Raw genomic sequence first — 13,481 nt, forward strand, 5'->3', positions numbered from 1 at the left:
ATTTACGCATTTATAAATATCGTGTACGCGTAATGCATGGGTATCACTTTCGCTTTTCATTTTCCGAACATTACAAACGCATTCGCTCCGTTAGAGTGCACACGTTCGTTGGGAGAGGGAAGGATTTTCTGTTCGAGACACTTCTGTACTTTAGTTTATCGAGTACACTCTTTACCATCGTTCTTCGTCCAAGTTAATTCCCTCGCGACATCTCTGCTGGCTCTTCTTTTTGTCGGCTGCTCACCGGGGGAACAATCCTTGACGAGGGACAGACAACGAAGTGCCCAACTGGGAATCCGAGATCGGGCGATCTCGTGTTGCGTTGTTGCTAACAGAAGGGAACTTGTTCGGTTTCAGCTCGATCAATTGTTAATTACATTATGACGCGTTCGTTCGGAGGATGTGAACTTCGTGGGAGGCAGGGAGGGAAGTACAGCGGCGACTTTATATTCTGAGCTGAGGAAGCCCCTGATACTACTCTCTCCCAGGTCGTCTTTCTCTCCGTCTCCCTTCCGCTGATCTTTCCGCTTCCTTTTGAAACACGGCGGAACCCTCTCTCCCTCCGGCGATATAAACCGCGTCTTCCCCTCTCTCTCTTCCGCTTTCTCTCTATCTAGCGCGGTGGCGGTGGCAGCGGCGGCGGCGGTGGAGAGGACGGCCGCGACGTGGACGATCGCGCGGTGGTGGTACCTGGCGAACGGTGGTCTGCCTGCATGCCTGTCTGCCTGCCTGCCTGCCTGCCTGCCTGCCTGCCTGCCTGCCTGCCTGCCTGCTTGCCTGCCTGCCTGCCTGCCTGCCTGCTCGCTGTCTGGAGAACGGCTATGTCAGTCTGCGCTCCGTTGCTGGCCTAGCGGCCGGCCGAGTGAATCCGACCAATCAACCGGAGCGGAGTAGATATATATTTTACTTCTCTCTCTCTCTCTCTCTTTACTTTGCTTTCCTGTCCTCCCTCCCCTTTTCCTTTCCGCCCTCTCCGTTTTATGCCCCAGGCCCATCATCCGCCCTCACCTCCCTGGTACCGCCGCGCTCGCGTCCCGATGTTCGGACTGGGAAACAGGAAGGTCCTCAAGTACTCCGCCATTGAGACGTCGCTCTCCATCGATGTCGAGGATACTGTCACGTGTTTCTGCAGGTCAGTTTCTTCTACTTGTCTCGCTCCCGATGTGACGAACGCTACCAGTGTGTCCTTATACGTACGTATCGATGACGATGCGTGTCGATTATGCTGGTGGTCAGTGGCAATAACGTCAGCGTTCTCTCGTTTTCATCTCTTTCCCAGAACATCAGAGTTGATGCCAAATGCACTGACAATTTTGGTGCATTTGGCGTTTACCGAAGGTATTCATCTATCGGTGATGTACGGTAGCCAACATGATTAGAGTCAGCTGTATTACGAAATTGGAATTTTCCATCCGTTTTAACTCGTACAGTGTTAAGTCAGTAGTTCGTTGCATTCTTCACTTCTGGTGGAAAGAAATATTTAAATATTTTGTTTTATATATAATTCGAGGCAAATCTTACATATAGTTAAAAATATAAAACTGTTATTAAGGACATGTTACACTGAAAAAAAATAGTAATAATCAAGCTTTGGCGATTTATAATTTTATTAAATGTTTTATTAATATAACCAAACATTCAGTAATATTTAATAATTATATTAATAACGACCAAACACAGTAATAGCAACCTATCGATTACTAAACTGTTACTATATATTACTAAATATTTGGTTATATCAATCGAACGTTTAATTGAAATTATTTCAAAGTTTTTGTAACTATTGTCTGGACTTGATTATTATTATCAAACTTTTTTAAGTGCAAATTCTAGGCATAGAAAGTGGTTTTACATTAATTTTCATGACTTTATTTCGAACGAATGTAAGAAACTGAAAAATGAAAGTAATTAAAAATGATTGAATTTCTCATCAAAATTTTAATTATATTTTTTGCTTCGCTCTCCACTGAAAATCTCTTGATCTACATTTTTTCAACACGATTAAATTTCTTCAGTTAAAGCATTTATGTATTTAAATTGAATATGTAAGTATATTCGAACTGAAGTTCAAATATTTGATGTATATCAGTTAAATATATAAATACTTGAATTGAAGAGATTCGATAAAGTTGAAAAAAATTAGTGAACAATTTTTTTTTCTCAGTGCGGGATGCGTCACAATTCTGAAAAGCATCGTACGGTCGATTCTGAACCGCGAATCATTGTATTTCAATGCGAAAGAACGGTTTTTCATACGCCGTTGTCCTTCGACTTAAATAAGTCGCCGTTATCTCCGTTTGAAAGATAGAGATACGCCGTCTCGCTGCTATCGCTGATATACGGACTTTTGTTAACGATTTAACGACGTAAAATGTAATGCGCAGGAAAACTAACGCCAGCAATTATCTTCTGCAATTCATCCTTCGGTAACTTGCGTCATCGCAAAGTGGCGACATTTGCGATTATTCGCAGTTTAGCATCTCGTGATATTTTTTTTCTCCCCTTTTTTTAAAATCGTTACGAAACACGCGCACGTTGAAGGACGACGATGCCGCTTAACGGAAGTGATATTTATGTGTCTGTCCGATAAAAGGAAGTGCATTCTGGTCATATCTTTCTCATAAGACACGATAGGGCCGGATGCGAATAAAGTGTATATCCCTTTTCGCAACATCTGTTCGCGAGAGATATTGCGGTGAATGAAAAAATGTAAATGGGATACGGGAAGGCTGCTCGGAAGGCTGCAGACCGCGAAAACACGAAAAATCGTTTTATCAGGCGGTAAAGCTGTTTCACTGCGAAAGGAACGAGCTTGCAGGTTTTACTCTTTTCGACCGAGTCGAAGGCGAGATACTCTCGCTAGGCGGGAGGTGACCGAGGAGCATCGAGATGCTGAAACGCGAACGGCTGCTCTTGCACAATTTTACGAAATAAATCTCCGGGGGAGGAAAATACGACAGACTCTCCGCGTAGAGTGCGGGAGCTACAGTAAACGCCTTATCGGACGACTGTTTCTCGCAGGAAACTCAGTTTGCACAGCTTGCTTCTCGCCGTTTACTTTAATGACGTACGGTATTTAGCCCGCGACATTATCTCCGCTGAACAATCGTCGACTAAATAATATCTCGAGACTTTAGAAATTGTCTGCGATTTAATTAGACAATTTGCATTATCGCGTATAAGGGATTGAAGTCGAGTTTATCTCGTAAGCGTATTTTAGAAAACAATGAAAGGTACGTGCGAAGCTTCGTCGGACATAATATCCACCTTGAAAACTAAAATTAATTTAGAGACAACTTCTATTGGAACGAGTTTGTAATCTCGAGATAATCTCGAAAGGCACAAAAGAGACGGAAATGCAAGGGATATCTGCCTATATTAAGCAGATACACTAAAAAAAAAGTGTTCAAGTTTAATGTATTAACATATTTTATTTCTGTCTTCATTTTTTTAAATACTTAAAAATGTTTTTAAGTTCAAACGGTGTTTAGATTTAAAACGTCAGCAGCTTTAAACCGTTCCAGTGTTTTAAATCTAAACCGTTTAAAATTAAAACATTTTTAAAAAACAAGCGATACTTACGGCTCCGAAAATAATAATTAAGTATATGTTCATGCTAATTATTACACACATGTGAACTGAATGCGCATACATTTCGACACTAATTCGGGTCCTCTTCAGTGCATGCAGTGATACAGGTCTTTATATCCTCCGTCCATTCTCAAGTTAAATGTCATCGTGTTTCGTTGCTAGAATTTCTAAAAGATAAATAAATGAAAAGAAGACCAACGGATCACAGAATGTAATTAATGATGTTGATTATTTGCGAGATATTTGCATTTAAAACATTTTAAGTATTTAAAATCGGAGATAGAAATAGAATATTTTAACATCTTGAAATTTTGTTTAGACAGATAGTGTAGACAGACTCAAGCAAGTAATGTTTTATTTTAAGATATTAAAATATTTTAGTTTTAAACGGAATTTAGATTTAAAATATCAAAATGTTTGAAATTGAAATTTTTAACAATTTCAAACGTTTTGATAATAATTAAATTTGGAAATTGTCTATCTGAGCCAACGCCATTGTTTCTGCGTGAGTTATTGATTGTATGTTACACTAATTGCTACACACATGTAATTTGAATGCACATACGTGCATTTCAATCCTAGTTTGATGCACATTTTGGTAAAGATGCCTTTCATTTAGTCTCAAGTGTATGTCAATCGTAAAATGTCATCGTGTTGCATTGCTCAAATTTATAAAAGATATGTAAAATGGAAAGATCAATATATCACAGAACATAATTAACTAAGTTGATAATTTGCGAGAGTTTGCATTTAAAAATCTTTTAAGTATTTAAAAAACGGAGATAGAAATAAAACATTTTAATATCTTAAAATTAAAAATGTTGTTAGTGCACTCAAAAAAAGTTTTTAATCTTTGTTTTTTTAAATATCTAAAAATGTTTTACTTTTAAATGGCGTTCAGACTTAAAACGCAAAAATGTTTAAAAATTGAAATCTTTAACAGCTTTAAATGTTTTTTTTTTTTTTTTAATTCAAATCGTTAAAATTATAGAACATTTTTAAATATTAAAAAAATGGAGACAGAAAAAATAGTTTAAAATAAAAATCCTTTTTTTAAGCGTAGAAAATATTTCCTTGAAAACGCAATAGATTTTCCATGGTGCGCTCAGACCACGCTAGGTCTCGCAGCCACATTAACTCTGCCGTATCGCGGCTTTATTCGCGTATCGTGTGACAGCGATTACGTTTGCGGATATGTGTGACGGTGTCGTAGCACGTGCCCCACGGTCATCGTGAGCTCGGTGCGGTTAAAAAAAGAGGGCCGGACCGCTCTCCTGCGGCTTTCGAAACTCATCGAGGATGCTCGTACGCTATACCGGTTTTTTCGTTGCACGCTGCCGCGCGTGGTGCGTGGTCTCAAAACGCTCCACTTTCCTGACGTGGTGTTTCCTTCCTCCTCGTTATGGATTTTTGAACCAGCCCGGGCCACCATGACGCGGGGTCACGACTCGACGCGTTCCGAATGAAGGAGATTACGGATTCTCGTTCGTTTACACAACGACGGCTGCGGGAGATAGCCTCCTCGAAATGAAAATTGTAATTAAGTCCGTGCGCAAATACCACGTACGATATCTGTTAGTCTCGGGTAACCGCGCAAAGAGTCGGAAATTATACATCAAAATTTAACCGAACGTTAACTTTATTACATGGCAAACATCACTGTGATTAATTATCGATCCTTGTACTGGCGTACTTATGCGCATTATATATATAGCATTTTATCGTACGAATAAAATTTCAGCCGATGTTTCCCTGGCAAAGTTGCCGAAGACTTAATTAGCGCGAGAGTATATTTAAGTTTCAAGGCAGCTTAAAATTAAAAAGTCTTTACGCGAATTAAGATTCAAATGCGTGGATGGCTAATAGAACTCCATTTTCGCCGCTTCGCGTATATATAGAGCGTCCCTGGAGAAAAAGTGGTCTCCTTGAGGGAGGTTGTTAAAGTGATCAAATGGAAAAGAAGGAAGGTCGCATCGCTTATTTGCTACACCAAGGACATAATTCAAAAAACCAAGTTTCAGCAACGTAAACGTTTTGAATTAACATTTTGCAATACCATTTTTAAATCAAGATTTTTGCATGATAATTGAGAAATAAAAGTACCAATATGCAGTTTTTCATTTAATATGTTGAATTCTCATCAAAATTTTTTTGCAGACAACTGAACAATGACAATTTTTTAGTTACGTCATTGTTGCAGCGAACAAGCGATGCATAAAGAACAAAAGGTCGTGATACCGGAAATGCATATATACATTAAACATTTAAGGAGATAAATAGCATTAATTTTAGAGTAGGAAAATTTTTTTCAAGTGCTAATTCAGGTTTTATACAAGTTTTTGTTGTAAAAAGTTTGATAACTTTAAATAATATTTAAGAATAATTGGTATAATTGCTGTAAATATATCTCATTGATATAATTTTTAAAATTTTAGTATATATTTAGATTCTATGACAATACTATTTTAACTACGTAAAACTTACTAAATTAATATTTTTGATATAATCTGATACAAAAAAATTATATATTGCATATTCTTAGTTGGGCCATGAAAAATGTAAGACGTGACTGTACATTTTAGATATTTAATTTGCGATGATTTAATACTTATTTACACCTTGAATCTTAGAACAATTTATTTTTTAATTAACATTTTTGTAACAATTTTTTAAATCTTTTTTTACAGTGTTTGCCAAAATATTTCTTTAGTTCATAAATATACTTTTATCAGTTTTTTCTTTGTACATGAAAAAACTACATAATGAACAGAATTAATCAAAGTATTTTAAAAGGTAACGCAACATGATATATTAATCGTTCCATGCATTTGTCATAGATGCCATATATATAAAACTCTAATTTAAACTTTTATTCTCTTAGAAACTACACGAGCAGTCGTTTGGAGATTTTGAAATAATATTTGTTTTGCTTTAAAACTTTAAAAACTTTATAAAATATAAAAAATTTTGAAAAGTGTAAAAAATGTTCCTAATTTTGTAAGTGTAATCCGAATAATATTAATATAAAATATGAGACACAACATTAAAGAAACTGTCAAACACACTGTTGTATCTTTAACAGAATTCTAGCTGAATAAATTCTCGAATGACGTAAATAAATGTCAACGTTCATGTTTGTATTAGAGGAGAATCTTTTCCCTACATAAAGGCTAAATTGTTATTCACCCCATTTAATCTTCGTGTTCAGAATTGTATATCTATTACATCGATGGGTAAAATGTGGAAATAGCGATCCGATTAAACGGCTTTCTCGATCATCGAATATTTCGCCATTAGTATGCACTTTTACTTTTGGAGCGTACTGAGGCGTAGTTGATTTATCCATTTGAAAATCGAGAAGAATTGTGATATTGAGGAATTCTGTTGCAGTTGCAAACAATATTGTGTTAAATGTTACAAAAGATACGACCGTCCACTGGAGAATTGAACTATGAATGTAGCACAATAATATATAGATATAGTCACTTCGATAACTTATAGCTTAGAGACCTTATTATTATTTTTTTACATTAATCGTAGATATCTCTTTTTTTATCGTATCTTTTTTTAGCATAGTTGCTTCGATAACATTTATCTTAATAAATATGCATTTGCAATACTACGCTTGTAACTCCTTCTATTTGATCGAATGAATGCGTCTTCTTAAGGAGACCATATTTTTGGGGGAATATCTTACATATCTATGCCTTTTCGCATTTCGACAGCGTAATGTAGCATACGATTAAGGCTACGTCAATATTTGCACTTGGCGAAGTGTTATTGGATGGGCAAGTTTCACACTTCGATATCTTCCATTTAGATCGATAGCAGAATTAAGACGGCGATGACATGACCTCGATTCTTAATCTCGACGACCATGTCCAATTGATGTAGAATCTAACGTGATCGAGCACTTGTGTAAATCTCAATTTATAAGACTTTATTAAAAGACATCATTAAAAAGGAAATATCTTCGAGGAAAAAAGTATTTGATATTTGTGACTATAAGTGAATATTAAAATAATTGTAATTAGGGGTTTCATTTTTATAGTTATTACTGCTATAATGTAATTAGTAATAATAACATGCAATACAATGTGTTACACTTACAAAAAGGTTAATTACCATAATTTAAATATAATGTACATCAAAAATAACTATAATTGATAACTATTTTTGGTTAGGTACTATCTACATTTAAATTATGGTAATTACAACTTTTTTTGTTAGCTCACTGTCTGCTATTATTACTAATTACAGTAGTATTAATTATAAAAACTGAGTTCTCCGTATTATTTGAATTATTCAATTATAGTCACAATATAACACATACATAAAACATTTTAAAAAAAACATATTTAATTTTAAGATATTAAAATGTTTTATTTGTGTCTCCGGTTTTAACTAACACGTCTAAAAATATAATCTCCAAACATTTTGATGTTTTAAATGCGTGAACACCGTTTAAAATTAAAATTTCAAGTATTTAAAAACTGGAGATAAAAATAAAATATTTTAATATCTTTTTTTTTTTTAATTAAACACTTGTTTTTTATACTCTCAATGTAATTAAGAGAAAATCGAAACGCGAAAATATTTTCTTTCACAAGAGTAATCAGTTTATGCACGTGCGCTTTTGGTTTCTGCATTTTAATATTTACAGGGTGATGAAAGAGGGAGAGACGTGGGATGTATTATGATCTAGTGGCGCCGCGCATGATAATGACACATCAAAGTATAATAATTGCGTGACGTTTGTTCCCGAAACGCGCGAGGCTGTTGATGGCTCATTTGGCTCTAAGCGAAATGAAACCGAGCGGATTGATGAAAGACTATCTCGCTGGCAAATAGCGTGCCAGTTTCTGTCGTGTGGCACGCGCGATTGAATTGGATCACACGTTTTCATTAGGCTGATTAACATAGTGACACTGACATTGTGGCAATGTCACGGTAGAAAAAAAAAACCCGTTGGCTATTACCTTCATCTGGATTTTTTTGCGGCGTCATAGTTGGTTTAACGCGTTTAACGTGTTTGCTCGGCAACTTACTATACTCTCGCGCAATCGATTAATTGCTGAAGGCGTTGTTATTATATATCGTTTGTACAATCGCGAATGCACATTACGATATTTTTCGCTTGCTAGGATAACTGTAGAGGAGAAGGTAGTATTATGGCCATTTATTTACATTTTATACGATAACTTTGTTAATAATCAATATTTAAAATTGGAAATTTAACGACTATGTTCATCAAACTGTTTTTCAATAGATTCTAGACTTAAAATTATGAACCTTATCACATCGAATATTGTTTATAAAAATGTAGCTTTAGAATGGATCGAACAGAGACAGGGGGTGGGAATATAGCCTACTACAAGACTTAATTTAAAAAAATTGATTTTAATTAAAAAAATACAGTCTTTTGTTGTAAAATTATATATTTATTCAGAATAAAAAAAATATTGTAGAATATTTTCAAATTTATGTATGTACACAAGTCTTCCAGAAATATACTATACTGTAATATTGAAAATCTATAATACAAACCAAACTGCAGATTAAATAAATAGTAACAACAGTCAATTTATTGAATAATTACTTCGATATAAAAACTTTAAAAAAAAGTTTGTGTTAGGCCGCTGAGATGTCAGTACGCAAAAGGCTTACGTTAACAAACTTCTATATTATTGTTTAACTTTGCACAACTCGACTTTGCACAACTGTACAGCTGAATAAAAAGTTAAATAAGAAAAACTTGAGTGTACATACATCTGTATGATAATCACAGGCGTAGGATACATGTATCCTACGTCTATAGTGATAAAATACGCTCAAGGTTAAAAAGAGTGAGGAAGTATGTGTAATTAAATGTTAAAACGTACTTTAAAAAAGTTTTGAAATGTACGAAAGTAAAAATGCTTCATAATAAATGTCGACTTTGCGTATTGGCATATTGGTGCCACTGCATGACGGCAGGCTACAAAACAAATAATTGAAAAAGTAATTATTAGAATTTGTCACCTGATAACGGAGATGTGAATGGCCGTAACTACGTGCCCCATAATATCTTCTCTTCCACTAACTACTGTTTGCTTTTTTCAATTGTAGTATTAGAATAAAAAGTAGTAGAATGTCATATACTGAAAACATTTTCATGATGGACCAAGATTGTCGTATAAATATGAGTAAATGTGTTGGCAGTAATAGAGCGGCTATTAAATAGATTAGATAGATTAGATGGCCGTAATCGAAGGGAGGGGGAAAGGGGGTATGGAGGAAGGCAGTATTCACGATGTTAACTCAACTTGTTCCTTTTACCTTGCGTATATATTAAAGTTTTTACATGAATGTTGTTGAGAAAAAGTATGTTTATTACATATTTAGAAACCTACAAAATAAGCGTATCAACACTTAAAAAAAAGAAGTGTTTAATTTTAAGATATTAAAATGTTTTATTTCTATCTCCATTTTTGAAACACTCAAAAATGTTTTAGTTTTAAACGGTTTAGATTTAAAATACCAAAACGTTTAAAGCTCTTGAAGATTTCAACGTTTAAATGTTTTAGTGTTTAAAACTGAAACATTTTTAAGTACTTAAAAAATTGAAACAGAAACGAAATATTTTAATATCTTGAAATTAAACACTTTTATCGAGTGAATCGCATTTTACATGTACTTAGAGCGGCAGTAATTGGCACAGTTACCCTATATTAAAAAATTCGCTCTGTATTTCGGAGTTCTTCATCTTGAGCATTCGACACGCAAAGGAGGGGCAGTTTCGTGGGCGACACGAAACGCGAACCGATTAATGGACTTCCGGCTAGGAGACGTCAGGCGCGGCGAGACGCGACGAGAAGGCCGGTTTCGCGGAAACCACAGGCGAACCGCAAACTGTCGTGCCACGCCGGCCATGCCGCGTTGCAAGAGAGACGGGAAAATCTCCTTCTGAGCGGAAGTGTTTGCACGCAGGTCGATTGTGCGAGGAGGAAGCGTCAGATTGGCGCGCAGTGCGGAATTTGTCCAATCTGTGAAAGCGAAAGTGACTTTATCTGCTTGCCACTCTTAATTTAGAATGGAAAATTATATGCATATATTTTTTTATAATATATGTGGTACAACGCATGTTTCTTTTAATATTTCAAGAAATATTAAATTGTTTTTTTTTTATTTTAATTTTTTATTTTCCGTTGTCTAAATATCTAAAAATAGTTCTAAACGATATTTAGATTTAAAACACAAGTGTTCATTTCTATTATACCAATGTAGAGTAACTTTAATCTTACAATTAGTTTAACTCACTTTTTATCTCTTTACAATTCTTAGAACTAAAGGAAGATAAAGAGCAAGTTAAATTGAGATCAAAGTTAATCTACATTGGTGAAAAGGAACATAAAGTATTTAAAGCTGTTAAAGATTTCAGTTTTAAACGTTTTATGTTCATGTCCACCATGTACATTAATTTTGATCTCGGTTTATCTTATTCTTTATCTTGTTTCAATTATTTGAATTAAAGCTAGAAGACAAAGAACAAGTTAAACTGAGATCAAAGTTAATTTACATTAGTGGAAATAGACATTAGTTTTTTTAATCTCTAAACATTGTTTAAAACCGAATTATTTAAAAAACGGAGGCGAAAAGGAGTTGAAAAGGTTTTATTGTCTTAAAATTAAACATCACTTTTCTGCGCGTATGCGAAACGTTATTTTTGTACTCTTTGCGGCCATCTGCTATGACCGTCCGTCAGGACGTCAACAAGGACGTAGGTCGAGACGACGCGTAGCCCGCGAGAGAGTTCCTTGGCGAATCGCCCCCGCGGGAGTGGTGGGCGCATGACGGGGAGTAAACAAACGCAAGGGAAATGTTTGTCGATGGGGTAGCGTCATGACGTCACGCAGAGGCGCCTTCGAGGCGCCGTCCATCGATCCTGTAAGGATGTAATCCCGGAGAAGAGGGTTACCACCGTTCCGATGGCGCCTGGCGCCGGCCCATCCCCGAACCAACCCCCTATCCTCTCGCGTCGATTGTTTCAATAATTATTTCCCCGTGAATGCGATTTCCCGGACGCTGTCGAAGCTAGTGTGCCGCTGGTCCCGACCTCGAGGCTCTCTGGTTTCCAGCTTCAATCGTTATCTCGCTGGCTTTCGCTCGTTAAAGGACTCAACGTGAAGACCGCGAAGTCTAATCTCGAGGGCCTTGTGCCTTCCGCCGTAATTTCCGTCGTGGATTACCATCCACAGCCGGAACCGTCGGATAATCTCCTGGTAATTATCGATACAGCATCTTCCTTTATCTCTGCCAGGTGTAACCATGTTTGATAGTCTTCCAGTCTCTATCTGATAAGAACGCGGAAGTACCTTCCAATCAGCATCCATTGAACGATTGCGTATGAAGAGCTTTTATTGTCTGAAGCAGTCGCTGGAAGATAGCAAGTCTCTCGTCGCGTAGTGAGCGAGAGTCTGTCTGTCGATTTTCGCTCCCGCCTATCGCCGTGTGCGGCGATGACATAACAAACGAATTATTTCTTTTCGCTATTTCGAGGCGCGCTGCATCATCGACCATTTGAATATAATTCTCCGGCAGCGGAAATAGACATGTCCGAACACGTTGTAATTTCGTGCACGCTTCTTCAAACGTATGGGAGCTAAAAAAAAAGGAATTTCTTGAAATATACGGTTATTCGGATATTTTCGTGTTCTTTGATCTTCGAGAGATTACACATCCTGGAAGCGGTTCGCTCAAATCGCGTAATCGCAAGCGATGAAAATATTTCGCGGTAGCTCGGGGGCAGGGGGAGAAAGGACGTTTGTTATAGAATTAAAAGCGCGAAACGTGAGCGCTCTCGTAGCCGAGCGATCTTCCCTCGTTGCACGCTCGTTCTCCATCTGAATTCGAAAGTATTTCGGAGCGTGCCGTTAATGATTTAGCGAAATAATCGCGTGAAATCGATCGATCGGGGCTTTGATAGCCGATTCGAAAAGCGACGCATGATTCGAGAGAGAGAGAGAGAGAGAGAGAGATGATCGGAGAGACGGAGCGAGGGAGAGACGCGCGCTGCGCGGAGCGAAAGGGCGGCGGGGGCGGAGCGGAATATTGATTGTCGCAGAGTCGGGGTGCCGCCACCCCCTTACTGCCGCCGGCGCACCACGCGCGGCCCGCTGTCCGTCCAACAGTCAGCTGACTAGTGTTACCCGACTCACAGCTGATCCGACGCACGCCGCCGCCGTGATGGCGCAACCACCGTCGCATTGCCGCCCTCGCGCGCCTGCCTCGCTCTTCTCCCTCCCTCTCTCTCTCTCTTTTTATCCTCTTCGCTATCCCTCGCCCTTCACAATGGACGGATCTCTTCCCCCTTGTTATCTCTGCTTTTCTTCTCTCCTACCCTTCCCCCTTCGTGCGCACCTGATTGTCCCTTTGAAGCGCGACACATATTAGGAGCTTTGAGCGGGAAAAGAGAGGAAGGGAGAAGGGTGCAACGAGGTACGAAGGGGTGGAAAAAAATGCGAATAAGTTTACCGCCCTCTTGTGAATAAATTGAGCTGCCCTGGACGTGACTCCGAAAATTCGGCCGGTGTTCCGACCGGCCGAAACCGGAGAAACTAATTCCATTTGACAATTTGTCGGATATCTCGTTTCCCTCGTCGTCAAGAGGAAAAGAGTAAATGGCGAGGGTGTCGCACTTTTGTGTCTACACGCGCGACGCACATCCGATCGTTGCGGACACGAAGTGGCGTGTCCGAGTTAATTCGATTTTGCGACTGAAATTGGCGTTCGTTCGACAACTGAGCCCTTTTTCGACGTATGCACACGCTGGTTAAGTATTTCTGGCTTCTGCATCCATCGATTGATCGCTGTTCGCTATAAATAACTTGTTCATTGAAGAAAAATGGGCT

General features: G+C 37.8%; 1 protein-coding gene across 2 annotated transcripts in view; it reads left to right on the forward strand.

Moving 5' to 3' along the window:
- The window catches only part of LOC105207694 (MOB kinase activator-like 2), a 26,945-nt gene continuing 13,464 nt past the window's right edge, over positions 1–13,481 (forward strand). The window contains exon 1 of one of the 2 annotated variants that reach the window (XM_011177277.3): positions 1–1,132. In XM_011177277.3, coding sequence (XP_011175579.1) covers positions 981–1,132 — 152 coding nt within the window. In that variant the 5' untranslated portion in view covers positions 1–980. Of the gene's footprint in view, positions 1,133–1,171; positions 1,339–13,481 lie in introns of those variants that run through there. The other variant, XM_011177278.2, reaches the window with a different exon arrangement.

The sequence above is a fragment of the Solenopsis invicta genome, chromosome 14 (assembly GCF_016802725.1).
Source record: "Solenopsis invicta isolate M01_SB chromosome 14, UNIL_Sinv_3.0, whole genome shotgun sequence".
Lineage (NCBI taxonomy): Eukaryota > Metazoa > Arthropoda > Insecta > Hymenoptera > Formicidae > Solenopsis > Solenopsis invicta.